At 40.2% G+C, this 16,722-nt stretch overlaps 1 protein-coding gene across 2 annotated transcripts in view; it reads right to left on the bottom strand.

The window, feature by feature from the left end:
• The window catches only part of Got2 (glutamate oxaloacetate transaminase 2), a 242,510-nt gene that overhangs the window by 184,032 nt on the left and 41,756 nt on the right, over positions 1-16,722 (bottom strand). Inside the window, exon 2 of one of the 2 annotated variants that reach the window (XM_067140270.2) lies at positions 10,372-10,531. In XM_067140270.2, the coding sequence (XP_066996371.1) occupies positions 10,372-10,531 (160 nt within the window). The remainder of the gene's footprint in view (positions 1-10,371; positions 10,532-16,722) is intronic. The other variant, XM_067140271.2, reaches the window with a different exon arrangement.

Below are 16,722 nucleotides of genomic sequence, written 5' to 3' on the forward strand. Positions count from 1 at the left end.
CATCTGCCACCTGGGAGTATCACATCTCCCCCCTGCTATGCCAGCGCAACAGGTTCATGGGGTTTTGTAGAGAAACCCTCTACCGTGTCCAATATGGCGGTGTATACCAATTTAATTTCAGAATCTCTGGATAGGAGGCAACAAGTGGATGTTGTTTACATGGTATAGATAAGAAATGTGTTTTTCCACCAATCAATACACAATTTATTTTAAATAGATTAAATTGTGTATTGAATGGTGGAAAAACACATTTCTTATCTATACTTTGTATCTGTCAATACGGAAAATGAAATTTATAAATAATAATAAATGTTGTTTACATGGACTTCTCCAAAGCCTTTGACTCAGTTCAACATGATGCTCTACTCATCGAATTGTCAGCATATGGGATAGGAGGAATTGCTTTGGAGTAGATTAGAAGCTATCTCACTAATAGGGTTTGTGTAGTAAAAGCTAATGGTATTATATAAAAGCTGTACCACCGTAATTCTGGTGTCCCCCAAGGCTCTTTACTGGGCCCTCAATTCTTTGTCATATTCATTTATGATATAACAACATTTATACAACACACTAATTGCCTTCTCTATGCTGACGATGTAAAGATCTTTAAGGTGATAAATAGTGAGTTGGACTGTAAGATGCTACAGTCCGACTTAAACTCCTAAGGAACTGGTGTAAAAAGTGGCTGCTTGATTTGAATACAGTAAACTGAAAATGTTAAGGATCCACCTTTTCAATTCAATGACAATTTGTTGATGCGAGTTAGATCACATGTCCTTTATACAAGATTGGTACTAGTTTCGACGCTCATTATGAGTCATCAGCCAGTGAATCAATTGAGCAAATCACAGAAAAAAAAAACAATATAAAACACAAGACAAGCATCTATAATGACAAATGTTAAACAGTAACAAGTTAAAATTGTGGTACAAGATGATGAGAGTATGGTGCATCTGACCAAAGAGTAAAATCCTCTAAAATCTGAGATTGTAACTCAGTTGTTAGGTCTAGATACACAAGAAAATAGTCCAGCTTCAGGTATATAGATCATAAAGTGTATTTTTAGCCTTGTTAAAAAAAAAAAACCCTCGCAAAACGTGTTATCCGTGGGAAGAATAAAACTTGTTCTCTTAAACTGTGGTATTCAACAGGCATAACTCGGGTGGTTCCGAAGCAAACAATGTGGTCGTGTGAGATCTTCATTTGACCCAATGTTATGATTCCCAGTTCGATATGGCTACTGTAGCCCACCTCCACTCCTTTCAACAACTGCGCCAGCACGCTGCTCAAGACATCCACAGTTCCATATCGAACTGAATAATAATGCTTTTTGCTATGTTTCAATCAATCAATCAATCAATCAATCAATCAATCAATCAATCAATCAATCAATCAATCAATCAATCAATCAATCAATACATCTGCATTTAGGGCATCGCCCAGGTGGCAGATTCCCTATCTGTTGCTTTCCTAGCCTTTTCCGAAATGATTTCAAAGAAATTGGAAATTTTATGAACATCTCCCTTGGTAAGTTATTCCAATCCCTAACTCCCCTTCCTATAAATGAATATTTACCCCAGTTTGTCCTCTTGATTTCCAACTTCATCTTCATATTGTGATCTTTTCTACTTTTATAGACGCCATTCAAACCTATTCGTCTACTAATGTCATTCCACGCCATCTCTCCGCTGACAGCTCGGAACATACCACTTAGTCGAGCAGCTCTTCTTCTTTCTCTCAATTCTTCCCAACCCAAACATTGCAACATTTTTGTAACGCTACTATTTTGTCGGAAGTCACCCAGAACAAATCGAGCTGCTTTTCTTTGGATTTTTTCCAGTTCTTGAATCAGGTAATCCTGGTGAGGGTCCCATACACTGGAACCATACTCTAGTTGGGGTCTTACCAGAGACTTATATGCACTCTCCTTTACATCCTTACTACAACCCCTAAACACCCTCATAACCATGTGCAGAGATCGGTACCCTTTATTTACAATCCCATTTATGTGATTACCCCAGTGAAGATCTTTCCTTATATTAACACCTAGGTACTTACAATGATCCCCAAAAGGAACTTTCACCCCATCAACGCAGTAATTAAAACTGAGAGGACTTTTCCTATTTGTGAAACTCACAACCTGACTTTTAGCCCCGTTTATCAACATACCATTGCCTGCTGTCCATCTCACAATATTTTCGAGGTCACGTTGCAGTTTCTCACAATCTTGTAACTTATTTATCACTCTATAGAGAATAACATCATCCGCAAAAAGCCTTACCTCCGATTCCACTCCTTTACTCGTATCATTTATATATATAAGAAAACATAAAGGTCCGATAACACTGTCCTGAGGAACTCCCCTCTCAACTATTACAGGGTCAGATAAAGCTTCACCTACTCTAACTCTCTGAGATCTATTTTCTAGAAATATAGCAACCCATTCAGTCACTCTTCTGTCTAGTCCAATTGCACTCATTTTTGCCAGTAGTCTCCCATGATCCACCCTATCAAATGCTTTAGACAGGTCAATCGCGATACAGTCCATTTGACCTCCAGAATCCAAGATATCTGCTATATCTTGCTGGAATCCTACAAGTTGAGCTTCAGTGGAATAACCTTTCCTAAAACCGAATTGCCTTCTATCGAACAAGTTATTAATTTCACAAACATGTCTAATATAATCAGAAAGAATGCCTTCCCAAAGCTTACATACAATGCATGTCAAACTTGCTGGCCTGTAATTTTCAGCTTTATGTCTATCACCCTTTCCTTTATACACAGGGGCTACTATAGCAACTCTCCATTCATCTGGTATAGCTCCTTCAGCCAAACAATAATCAAATAAGTACTTCAGATCTGGTACTATATCCCAACCCATTGTCTTTAGTATATCCCCAGAAATCTGATCAATTCCAGCCGCTTTTCTAGTTTTCAACTTTTGTATCTTATTGTAAATGTCGTTATCATACGTAAATTTTATTACTTCTTTGGCCTTAGTCTCTTCCTCTATCTCGACATTATCCTTGTCCCACTAACCACTTTTACGCTTTTCAGAGACGCAGACGTGCCGGAATTTAGTCCCACAGGAGTTGTCTTACGTGCCAGTAAATCTACCGACATGAGACTGTCGTAACTGAGCACCTTCAAATACCACCAGACTGAGCGAGGAACAAACCTGCCAAGCTGGGGTCAGAAGGCCAGCGCATCAACCATCTGAGCCACTCAGGCTGGCATTTTAGTTGTGCTCGGTTTCACCTGAAATATTTTGAAGTAAATCACTACCATGCGCTTCTCCTCATCTTCACAAATCATCCTTCCAATGTGGTGTTTTATCCTTAAATGTGTTAGGAACCTCCTCAAAATAATGTTCGAACAAGTGTACTTTTCAAAAATAAAAACTTGTTGCTTGCATAACAAAATTGATAAATAGGAAACTATAAACTATATTACACATATCATCGTTATAGACTTATGTCTTTCAGAGTTAAGCCTGCAAGCCTCTGAACTTACCAAACATCGCCACAATTCCCTATTTGCAACTAGTGCTCTGGCCTCATTTAGTTCTATACCTCTTATCTTAAAATTGTTAGAAACCGAGTCTAACCATTGTTGTCTTGGTCTACCTCTACTTCTCTTACTCTCCATAACAAAGTCCATCATTCTCCTAGGTAACCTATCCTCCTCCATTCGCCTCACATGACCCCACCACCAAAGCCGGTTTATGCTTACAGTTTCATTCATTGAGTTCATTCCTAACTTAGCTTTATCTCCTCATTCCCAGCACCCTCCTGCCACTGTTCCCACCTGTTTGTACCAGCAATCATTCTCGCTACTTTCATGTCCGTTACTTCTAACTTATGAATAAGATATCCTGATTCCACCCTGCTTCCGCTCCCGTAAAGCTAAGTTGGTCTGAAAACAGACCGATGTAAAGATAATTTTGTCTGGGAGCTGACTTCCTTCTTACAGATCACTGTTGATTACAACTGCAAGTTTACTGCATTAGCTTTACTACACCTTGATTCAATCTCACTATATTACCATCCTAGGAGAACACACAACCTAAATACTTGAAATTATCTACCAGTTCCAGCTTTGTATCACCAACCTGATATTCAATTCTCTCTAATTTCTTACCTACCGACATCAATTTAGTAGTTGAAAGGCCAATTTTCATACCATACTCATTGCACCAATTTCATGTTCCGAGATATTAGACTGCAAGCTTTCGGTACTGTACCGGGAGTTACACCTCTACGCCGCACCTTTAAATCTTGCGCCTAAAAGAACTCCTCTACAGGAGAAACAGTGAACTTGAAAGCTAGACCTACTTAAACTTTTTCTCAGAAGATGTCACTACTGTAATTCAACATAATTTTGTTATTGTAAAGTTTCCAGTACTGTGTGAATTTCAACTTGTTTTGTTTTCCATTCATCAAGAAGTTTGGACATTCTCTCATAGATGTCACTGCTAGAAAACTATGATCATGCATCCTGGTGCGAAGTGAAAGAACTTTTTTGAAGAAATTTTGTATTCATAAGTTTTTTTTTTTTACTAACTGGTGTTCATTTAGTTTTGGATTGGCAATATTTATCTTTTCTTTCCGCCAGTTTTGAATCCAGCCAATACCTAATTTCTGTAATTAATTTCCAACCAATCCTGCATTTCTTCTTCGATTCTGAGGGCCATTTTTAAATTTGACCAATAAAATTCTGTGGGTGTGTCTTGATTATTCATGAAAGGTGCCTCTTTCATCAGGCAGCAGTACTCCGACAAGGTAAGGCCACTTATCTTCACTTTTTGCTAGCTCCGCAGTTTAACCCAAGGAAAAGGTTTGAAACTTTTAATGAACTTATTTAAAATGCAAATCTCCTTTCGGCTAATGTAAAAATTTCATAAATCTAACTGTAAATCGGGGATAGAGAGTGATCCACCCTTCATGTTGGTTTGAGGTGACTGCGTTTTGTAACTGGTTTTCTTCCTTCTGTAAAGTCTTTATTTTTTTCTTATACGAGTCATCTCAGTAGTTTGGGAATTGCCCCTGTGTCATCGGCCTAGTGCCCCTTAGGTTTTAAGAAATCTGCTCTAGGAGTGCAAGTACTCACCTCCATTCTATGTGTGTGTAGGGCCATTTACTTAACCATTATTCATATTCCATGAAGGCCTAGTGACAAGTAATTGTAAGTGTTCTGATATTGCCTTGAATAGGCTTGAAAAACTGAGAGCGTGTCAGCTCTTTTCTAGTGTTGTAAAAGTGCCTCTGGGAGGCTTGACATTTTAAGTTGGGAGCAAGTGCTCCAGGTATTAGGGGCTTTCTGCCCTTTGAACAAATTTGGGCTTGTCTGTAAAACTTGAGCTGGGAACTCAAAATTGTAATACTAGGGGCTTGTAGCCCAAGAATGTTAAAGTTCTGGAATCTTGGATCTTTCAAAGTCTTGTTTCTAAACTGCTATGTCATTGTTATTTCACTAAGTGAAAAGTTGTTAAAGTTTTGTTGCTTTTCGAAAATATAACCTGTGTTAAAATTTTAAATTAACTTTGACTTTGTAGTTAGACCCATTCATCTCAGCAACTTCTTTCACCTCTGCTGGTCGACGGGTAGCCCCGTAATTGGCACGATCTGCCAGTAAGACCACGTCATCAGCATAGGCCAGACTGCTTACTACATCTGTACCTAACCGAATCCCTCCCTGCCACTTTATACATTTCAGCAGATGATCCAGGTAAACTATGAACAGCAAAGGTGAAAGAAATATTACATCCTTGTCTAACGCCTGTACATAACCTGAACCAAGAACTCATTCTACCATCAATTCTCACTGAAGCCCAATTGTCAACATAAATGCCTTTGATTAATTTTAATAATCTACCCTTCATTCCGTAGTCTCCCAGTGTGGCGAACGTCTTTTCCCGCTGTACGCTGTCATATGCTTTCTCTAGATCTACGAAATATAAACAACTGTCTATTCCTCTCTTAAAATTTTTCAATTCGCTGGCGCAAATCGAAAATCTGATCCTGACAGCCCCTCTGTGGTCTGAAACCACACTGGTTTTCATACAACTTCCACTCAACCACTGATCACACCCTCCCTTCCAAGATGCCGGTCAGTACTTTTGGTATACCAATCAATGTGATACCTCGATAGTTGTTGCAATCCTTCCTGTCCCTAGGTCATAGACAGGTGCAATTACTGCTTTTGTCCAATCTGTAAGTACCTTACCAACAATCCATGGTAATCTTACTACTCTATGAAGCCATTTCATCCCCGCCTTCCCACTATACTTCACCATTTCAGGTCTAATTTTATTTATTCATGCTGCCTTATGACAATGGAGTGTATTTACCATCCTTTCCACTTCTTCAAGTGTAATTTCACCAACATTTTCTCCCTCCCTATGAGCTTGGTTGTTCGTGACACCACCAAGAAGATTTCCTTTTACGTTGAGAAGATTTTTAAAATATTCCTTCTACCTGTCCAGTGATTCACTGGGATCTATTATGAGTTCACCTGAAATACCCAAAACACTGTTATAATTTCCTTTTTTCCTCCCGCCTTAAGATTCTTTATTACTGTCCAGAAAGGTCTCCCTGCTGCTTGACCTAGCCTTTCCAGGTTATTACCAAAATCATCCCACGACTTCTTTTTGGATTCAACAGCTATTTGTTTTGCTCTGTTTCTTTCATCTATGTACAACTCCATGTCTGCATTGGCCCTCGTTTGAAACCATTTCTGATAAGTCTTCTTTTTACGTTTACAAGCAACTCTCATGTCATCATTCCACCAAGATGTTCGCCTTTTCCCATCTTTACACACAGTTGTTCTTAGGCATTCCCTTGCTGTTTCTACTACAGCATCCCTGTATGCCACCCATTCTTTTTCTATATCCTGAACCTGCTTCCTGTCTACTGTTTGAAACTTCTCACTAATCATATCCATGTACTTCTGTCTAATATCCTCGTCCTGCAGATTTTCTACCCTTATTTGTTTGCAGACAGATTTCACTTTCTCTACCCCAGGCATAAAGATACTTAGTTCACTACAGATCAGATAGGGGTCTGTATCATCGAAAAATCCCTGGAAAACTCGTACATTCCTAACAGATTTCCTGAATTCAAAGTCTGTTAAGATAGTCTAATATGGATCTGGTACCCCTAGTCTCCCATGTGTAGCGGTGAATAGTCTTATGCTTGAAGAATGTATTCGTAACAGCTAAACCCATACTAGCACAGAAGTCCAGCAGACACTTCCCATTCCATTAACTTTCATATCTTCCCCACATTTACCAATCACCCTTTCATATCCTTCAGTTCTATTTCCAACTCTGGCATTGAAATCAACCATTAGCACTATCCTATCCTTGCTGTTGACCCTGACTACGTCACTCAATGCTTCATAAAACTTCTCAACTTCACCCTCATCTGCACCCTCACATTGTGAATACAGTGAGAATTCTTATCCTAATTCCTCCAACTGACAAATCTACCCACATCATTCGCTCATTTACGTGCCTAACAGAAACTATGTTGCATGCAATAGTATTCCTGATGAACATCCCTATCCCACACCATGCCCTTCCCTTTCTAACACCCGTCAAGTACACTTTATAATCTCCTATCTCTTCCTCGTTATCTCCCCTTACCCGAATATCACTTACTCCTAGCACATCCTGCTGAGGCAGCCAGTTCTCCTTTCTTTCTTCCATAAGCCCCATTAATTTTGATAGCTCCCCATCAAATTCAATTTCGTTCGCCAAGTTGTTTCCAAGGAGTCCCTCGCCTGTCGAATGGGTGTGGGACTCCATTACTCCCATAGGTCCGAGGCTTGCTTAAAATGTCCTGAGCTCGGCAAATTCATGAAGCAGGATGCTAACTACTTATACATATTCCAAATGAGGATCGGTCCTCTAATGAGTTAGGGACCACCGGTGAATTGTGTAGTTCTGGCCGCTGGAGCACAAGGAGGGCCATGACTCAGTATGCCCGAGATGCCAACTCCCATTCCTTAACAACTGGTATCTTGACTTTCAGGACCACTTACTAGGCCACAGCTGTTGTCCACGGTTCACGAACTAGGACGTGACTACAGTAACCCATACGATGAAATAATTACGATATATCATAGGCATCAGCAGGGTCAGAAAAGTTCAAGTGAAGTGCCATTCCTAACTTTTAGTTTAAGTAATCCTGACTGGAAAGGACCTACACCTACGACCGGTGTATTTTTTTCTGCATCTGAACTGACTTTTTACACTGTAGTTAGTCTTTTCTTGATGATGATGCTTGTTGTTTAAAGGGCCCTAACATTTCCCCTCTACTCTCTGCTGGGTATCTTGAACGGGATGCTCTTCACCGTCACCCTTGAGGCAAAAGATTGTTGAGGAAAGGTACTTTCTCGTTCCGCTGCAGCACAGTCAACTGTCGTGTACCGACCTCCCAAGGACTCGAACCGGTGGACTGCCAGATGGACGGCAGCCGGGGTTCACAGCCGAGACTCGAACTCAAGGTGTCCAGGGAAACAAACTAGTATTAGAATAATAATCATCGATATGAGACACCTTTTAGTATCTGAGTAATTGTATAATAAGTATAATAATTATGGTCAGAATTAACAATTAGAAGGAAGAAGTAACTTTTCAAGAAGTTACATGTAGTGGAGAGCGGCTTATAAAATACGCTTACGAAGGTTTGTTGACCAGAGCGGAAGGTTGTTTATTTGATCTGGACAAACAGAGTTGGTATGTGAGCCGGGCGGCCGGCGAGCCTCAAAGGGACAAAGCCCCAGTACAATTGCACTTTAGAAAAACAAGGAAGGATGAGTGCAAAGTGAGACAGACAGCAGCGCCTAGATGGCAGCACGTACTGTAATAATTATTGGAGAATGAGTGATTGAGGGCGCCACCGACTAGATGAGTAGCTTAGCAACGCCCATAAGATCCAACCCCTAGGTAGCGGGAAGGGATCGACCTTTTGAGTCCAGGAGCAGAGATATAACCCTAGACCAAAATGGCGCGGGGCTCTCTCCCAACCAGTGATAGGTACTTTTCAGGACGAGGCTCTTTCGAGCAGTAAGACATACGTGCCGCAGGGCAAAATTCAGATACACGCGTAGTCGTAGAGTAGGCGCGTGGAGCAGGCTCGCTCTCTCCTCAGAACGACATATTGAACTTGTAAATACTTGTACATAGTAGACTTAGACGTCCTAGTTAATAAAGGACAGTAGAAATTATCAATTATTTCATTTCGTGAGTTGCGGGACAGAGTCGCACCTACAGTTACCTCCCTACTTTCCGCTCGGCAGGACAGGTAATACTTTAACATCCAACTGCCTGGTGACCAACCTACGAGAACGTCTCTCAGGACAGGTAGGTCACGACACAAACAAAAACTACACCTCCTTTATGAAGTTTGCACCACCTGTATTCCTTTCTAAATTATTATTTTCTGCTCCCAAATCATTATCTTCCACTTCTGACCCAGAACTGACCAAAATCTCCGCAATGTCATCGCTAGACAAATTACCGGCAGCCATTTTATTTGCCGAGCTCTGCCTGAGTGAACATCTACCACATGTGGTTACAGGTGACAGTTTCCTATAGGTGCTGTGACCTAGTGTATTGTTTTTTATGTACATGAAATTAAAAACAATAATGTGAAAACTAATGGTGCTCAGGCTTTGTATGAACACAAATGTTCAATGGAGAAGTTACAAATCCTCAAGCAGGTAGTAATAAAAGATGAAAATAAATCCGAAACAAAAGTACCGGGGTGCAGTCGAACAAAGTCAGGTGATGCAGGAAATATTAGATTATGAAATGAAATCTTAAAGGAAGTAAAAGAATATTGTAGCAGAAGTAAGGACAACATAAAACACAGACTAGCACAAGAAGGGATGGTTTTTCTTAATTAAACAAATTTGTTCAGTTTGAACACTGATATAGGAATTAGGAAGATATTATTGAAAACTTTTGTATGGATGAAAATGTAACTATATGGAGGTGAAACATGGACAAGCACAGAAAGAGAATGGAAACTTTTGAAATGTGGTGCACAGAAGAATGCTCAATGTAAGATTGGTAGATTGAATCATGAGATGGAAGATATACCGAGTCGAACTGGTGGGAGAACGATTTGGCAGAATTTGAAGAGAAGACACCCAGGACTTCTTCAGCTAGTTTTTGAGGGAAGCTTAAGCAGTAAGACTGGCAGGGGTGGACTACGGCTAAATACAAAAAACAGTGTAGTTATAGAGAAATGAAAAGTTAGCAAAGGATAGGGTGGCATGCAAACTGCATCAAACCAGTCTATGGTTGATGAGACACAAACTAGACATTACTTACAGCACTTCTGCAAGAGGTTAAAAATTTACCTCAAGGACACTGGGCAAGACAAATGGTTTTCCATTGTCGTCCCTGTATGCTCCAACTCCAAGGTTGATTTTCTTGGGATTTGTATCCCTTTTGTACGCCTCAGTGACACCCAAGATGGCATCAGGTGGGCCCATTTCTACATGCGACCACCATGAGCTGCTGAACAAAAGTGAAAAATATGTATTAATATGTAATGTTTTTTTACATATATTTGATAAAATTCATCACTTACCTACAACTCAACCTATCTAATAAAAACACCTGTTGCAATCATCAGAAATCCAAGATATAGATATCCTTTCTTATGAGCATTTGAATTTGATCACTTTTCATAGGGAGACAAGTGAAAATTGGAAACATGTCCTTCATATCGCACCAAGAAGTATCAATCGACTGCACGTTACTTTTTCAGGATAACTGTACATGTACAGTCATCACTCAAAAGAAGAATGAGTGCGTTGTATTGTACTGGAAGTTTCTCACATTTGATATATTACCAGATTAATTTTAATTATCAAAATATAATTCACTTCCTATGTAAATAGAAACCCTGTGTATACCCACAACAAACTTTTCGACAAGTACACCTGAGAAACTTATAAAATACCGGTACCATGCGTTTGTTTTTTCACGTGGCTAGACACAGGATTTACAACAAATTTATTGGAAAAATACAAACACCAATCATTGTATAGGCCTGCATCAAATTCACATTTACTAAATAAAAGAAAAACACTCACGATCAGTTTCCATATTAGAGAGAATGTGCAATAATAATCAAGTGATGGACTGATTTCTGTGAGGTATTTAAAGCTAGAGTACGAGCAATGATTGCAACACTGCTACCAGTAGCTTGTCATCAACATGTGTACGCTTTGTTTTATTTTATACTTTATAATAATGATCAATGAACTGTTTTAATGTTGGTGCAAACTTCAAACAAAAAGGAAAAAAATATTAAAATTGCAAAGATCATATTTCACTTCAATCTAAAGGTGGGTACTCACTAGGAGGCTGCAACATGCAACGCAATGGTTGCTGCAACCATATTTTTCTAATAAGTACGCCATGAGCTTCGTTGCTGCAACCGTTCGCAGTGAGGCGCGCTGTGATCCATCTGGTTGTCAGTATTCTGGCGAACACAAAGCGGCGCGCAGTGTGTTCGCTGAAGCGTTCCAGGCACATTTCGTAGTCAGGACGCGCAGAGGTCATGGAGTGGACTGAGGAATCCTGTCAAGTTACTAGAATTATATCGCACCGGGCGAGTTGGCCGTGCACGTAGAGGCGCGCGGCTGTGAGCTTGCATCCGGGAGACAGTAGGTTCGAATCCCACTGTCGGCAGCCCTGAAGATGGTTTGCCGTGGTTTCCCATTTTCGCACCAGGCAAATGCTGGGGCTGTACCTTAATTAAGGCCACGGCCGCTTCCTTCCAACTCCTAGGTCTTTCCTATCCCATCACCGCTATAAGACCTATCTGTGTCGGTGCGACGTAAAGCCCCTAGCAAAAAAAAATAATTATATCGCAATTCTGCATTATTATGGGATCCTTCAGTGAAGTGCCAAATGATTTCAATGACGTCTCACACAAAAAAATGTTCAATGAAATGAAATTAAATGAACCTTACCTCTATGTGATCTTTTAATTTGCTGATGATTGCTTGACACACTTGTAGTACAAATTTACTTAGGACTGCCGGGCGAGTTGGCCGTGCGGTTAGAGGCACGCAGTTGTGTACTTGCATCCACGAGATAGTGGGTTTGAATTCCACTGTCGGCAGCTCTGAATGTGGTTTTCCGTGGTTTCCCATTTTCACACCAGGCCGATGCTGGGGCTGTACCTTAATTAAGGCCACGGCCGCTTCCTTCCAACTCCAAGGCCTTTCCCATCCTATCGTCGCCATAAGACCTATATGTGTCGGTGCGACGTAAGCCACTAGCAAAGTAGCTTCCTTCCCAGTCCTAGCCCTTTCCTATCCCACAGTCGCCATAAGATCTATCTGTGTCGGTGCGACGTAGAGCAAATGTTAAAAAAATACTTATGACTTGCTTGGATATATATTCTGAAGAGATACTGCAAGCTGGTGAAGCTGTCACCGGTGGCTAAAAATCTCAAAGTAAGTGCCAATGTATATTGAACAGATATAGCTTTTCTAAATTTCGTGTCCATTGTTTTTATTTTAGGTTCAACAATATTTAGTAAACACTCAAAATCGGTCGGTGATATACGAGTGAAATTCGTAAAATATCCACTTCTTTTTTTTTTTTTTTTTTTTGCTATTTGTTTCACGTCGCACCAACACAGATAGGTCTTATGGCGACGATGGGATAGGAACGGCCTAGGAATAGGAAGGAAGCGGCCGTGGTCTTAAGGTACAGCCCAGCATTTGCCTGGTGTGAAAACGGGAAACCACGGAAAACCATCTTCAGGGCTGCCAACAGTGGGGTTCGAACCCACTATCTCCCGAATACTGGATACTGGCCGCACTTAAGCGACTGCAGCTATCGAGCTCGGTCCACTTATTTCTTGCGATTTCAAATCCAGAAGCAAACTGGAATTAGCTTTGCCTTTGTAAAAGACACCTTGCCACCAACGACAGGGTTGTTTATAGTCCTCGATTAGGTAATGCAGCAGAACATACACAGCACTTATAACGAGTATACAGGACGACATTGTTGCATGTGTCACAACGAACGCTGCGGAACTACTGGTGTTCGCATTGAGGTTTGACGAAGGTACACATTATACAAGGTTGCAGCAACCATTGCGTTGCATGTTGCAGCCTCCTAATGAGTACCCTCCTTAATGAAGATAATTTACTTTAAATAAAAGTAAATGTCTGTTAGGAACATTAGGTCTGAGCTAAAATACATAGTCATTCTTTTATACTCTTCCTGGTAATAAAACTGTGGCATATTGGACAACCAGACTTTTGCAGATTCTGATGAAAACATAAGGCTGCCTGGCCGGGGGGGTAAAGGCGTGCTCGGTTCGCCCAGAAGGATGTGGGTTCAAATCCCCGTCAGGAAGTCTTAAAATTTAAGAAACAAGAGGTGCACAACAGGAGGTGCACATGGGCCTGAGGTTCACTCAGCCTACACCCAAAATGAGTACCAGGTTAATTCCTGGGGGCAAAGGCGGCTGGGTGTAGAGCTTACCCCTCTACCCCATCAAGTTAGTGTCGAAGTTACAAACAGTGGAAGCCTCTACCTTCCACCCCTCCAACAGTCTTCATGGCCTGTACGAAGATGACTTTGCTTGCTACTTGATGTAAACACAGCTTCACATTCTTCACTTAACCCTCTTGGAGCCAAGAGCCGATCTAGTCGGCCGCTCCCCATGAGCTGGAAGAGGCCAGAGCTCCGCCTCCACTCTACTACTGTAAAGTGCCAGGCCGTTTTCAGTGGAAATACATGTATTTTAAAATTCGCGTATATCTACCGGTGTATAGCAAATACCGGCAGAAAATTTTCTACATATCGACTACGTAGAATAAGAAACTAGTTTGGAGTGATATAAAGAGTCAAAAACGTTTTATTGTTGATTTATAGTTGTCAATAACGTTTATTTTTAGGAAGAGAAAAATATTTTCGCACTTTCTCTCTCAATATCTACTTTGAAAAAATAATTTACGATACAAAAGAATATACGTAATTAGGTATAATGTATTTCTAAATACAATTCTATAGAATAACTAATTTGAACGAGAAAAATAAAAACGTAAAAAATAAAAATTCAAACATATGTCACTAATAAAAAGAAGACAATTTTACTCACCGATAAAATTCGCGTGTATGTATCGATGTTTGGCAAATACTGACAACAAATTTTCTACGTGTGGACAACACAGTATTAAAATAATTCTGAATTATTAAATAAGTAAAAAATAGTAGTTGATATTATAGTTTTTTTGTTTTCAGAAAAAGTAGTTTCTCGTTTTCGGTTGTAGTATATATTAGAAAAATAATTTTACAATACAACAGAATTTACGAAATTAAGAAATGTATGGCACTAAAGCCGTGATTTGCTTTGAACTACTAAGCGACCGCTGCTCAGTTCGGTACCTGCACTTTACGAGGTGAATCATGGTCAGTGAGACAGATCCTCTCAGTAATTATTCTTGGTTTTCCAGACCGGGGTCCCCTACCCTCAGATATCTCCTCAATTGCAATCACCTAGGGTCACTTAGATTGAGTGAACCTCGAACCAACCCTCAGGACCAGGCGAAAATTCTTGACCTGGGCGGGAATCGAACCCATGACCTCCGGGTGAGAGGCAGGCACGCTACAATTCGCCCGCGGAGTCCGGTATTTAGGTAATGATAGAGGACTATATGTGACTATAAGGTTTAGCAGAGAGTAAGTGGAAAGTAATAGAAGTGTGATACGGGCGGAGAATCAGACGGTAGGGCATGTTTAGGTCCAAGAACTTTCTTGAAGGAGACAGGAGGTTGCGGAATGTTGTCGGGTTCATTGGGACAAATTTCCACAAAATGTTCTCCAGAGACAGCATCATCATCATCATATTCGTTATCACTAGTTTCATCTACCACCATATTCAGAGCAGCTTTAGTGCTGTTAGACATAATTAAACGTCTCTCCTTTAGCTGCGGTGATTCCGCGGACGTGTCCGGTATAATTTCGTCGCTACTCTCTGAACTAAATTCCCTATCGCTATCCGATAAATCATCAGCGTTAACTTCGCACTGTTCTAAATACTGCATTAATTTATTGTCATCAATAACTGCTGAAAAATTATCACGTGAATAACATGCCATTTTCCTGTCACAAAACTACTCACTGCAAGGAGCAATCTCTTACTGACCGGTTAGCGGTATTTGTAAACACAGGAAACTACTCTTGTGAAAGGTATAACACCCTCTTAGAACTGCCAAAGCAAGGCCAGGCACACAATGACGTGTAGCCCATTTACTACAGGTTGTAACAAAAGTATGCACTTCACTATAGGTTGCCTCAAAATTACGTATATCACAGAATTTTAAGCCGGCCGATGTAATCGGCTCTGGCAACTTACGACTGGATTGTTAACGGCCGACCAGATCGGCTCTGGCAATTTAAAGGGTGGATGCTCGCAATACCGCCTGGCACCAAGAGAGTTAAAATTGTATAAGCACTATTTCTTCTGGTCACCAAGATGATGGACTTGACTCTTGGTCAATGCATGGAGACTTTACAAATGAAAATTCACGTCCCTGAAGATCAGAATCCACGTCAAACTAGGGGACCCATGGCTATGACAAAATTCTCAGTCAGAGAAAACTATTAGCTTCCTTGCTTTGCTGCTTCTTGTATCACCACAGAGAAGAACATAGCAAGTTCGTTCCTACTTATTCCTGGTACCTAATTTTTTGATTTAGTAACCTGTGCTAATCTGGCAATGTCACAAAAAGTAGCACATATTCTGGAGTAATTTACAATGTTTCTCCATCAATATTCATAATTTAAGGCAGTGTTACAACTCTGTCTACTTTATCAATGTAATTCAATTCTAGGATGACCCGAATATGCATGTATGCACATAGTGTTAGAGGCATGCAATATCTCATGCCAGGAGTAAGACCATAAGTCATGTTATATCAGGTTATCATAGTACAAGTCACTTGTTTAATTTTCGACAGTTAGTAGAAGGAAATGTATTAAAAAATGAAAATATGTTTATGCAGACATATTTAAGTCAAGCCCCCTACAATTAATACTGTCCGTTTTTAAAACTTCAAACTAATGTCCTGAAATGCAGCTATCTTTGACATACTTCTGGCATGAAGGATATACAGTAGAACCTGAATTATACGTATATCAAGGGGAGGAGCAAAAACTACTTGTAACTCAGAATTATTTAGAAATCAGACTTACGCAATATCACGTAGCCTATTTACTGATAAACCAATGGAATAGACCTACATGTGTAATACTTGCATATAATATGTACATTAAGACAGAAAATATTACTTTGTACTTGGCCCAGCCTTACAGAAATCAGTTTGGCTTGTTTCACTTTTCTTGCATTAAGAGTATAAACCTCCTTTAACAAACTTAGTAATGAATTCAAAGCATTTTCACTACAACTTTTCACACTGTTGTAACGCCTACACACTTCGAACTCAGTTCAGGTGTCAAGATTTAAGTTATCTCCATCCCCAATGTCACTATCGCTTGTAGCTGGTGCATCACTGCCGCGCTGTTGGCATACATCAGCAATAATCTCTTCATCCGGTAGTTCTCCACATATAGCCAGATTATCATCGAAATCCACAAAAGTATCGAATTCAACACTCTCCGGTAGAGTTAGCTTATTGCCAGACAAAACTTTGTATCCATAATCATTAGAGGCA

This window comes from Anabrus simplex, chromosome 2, assembly GCF_040414725.1.
Source record: "Anabrus simplex isolate iqAnaSimp1 chromosome 2, ASM4041472v1, whole genome shotgun sequence".
In the NCBI taxonomy this organism is placed as follows: Eukaryota; Metazoa; Arthropoda; class Insecta; order Orthoptera; family Tettigoniidae; genus Anabrus; species Anabrus simplex.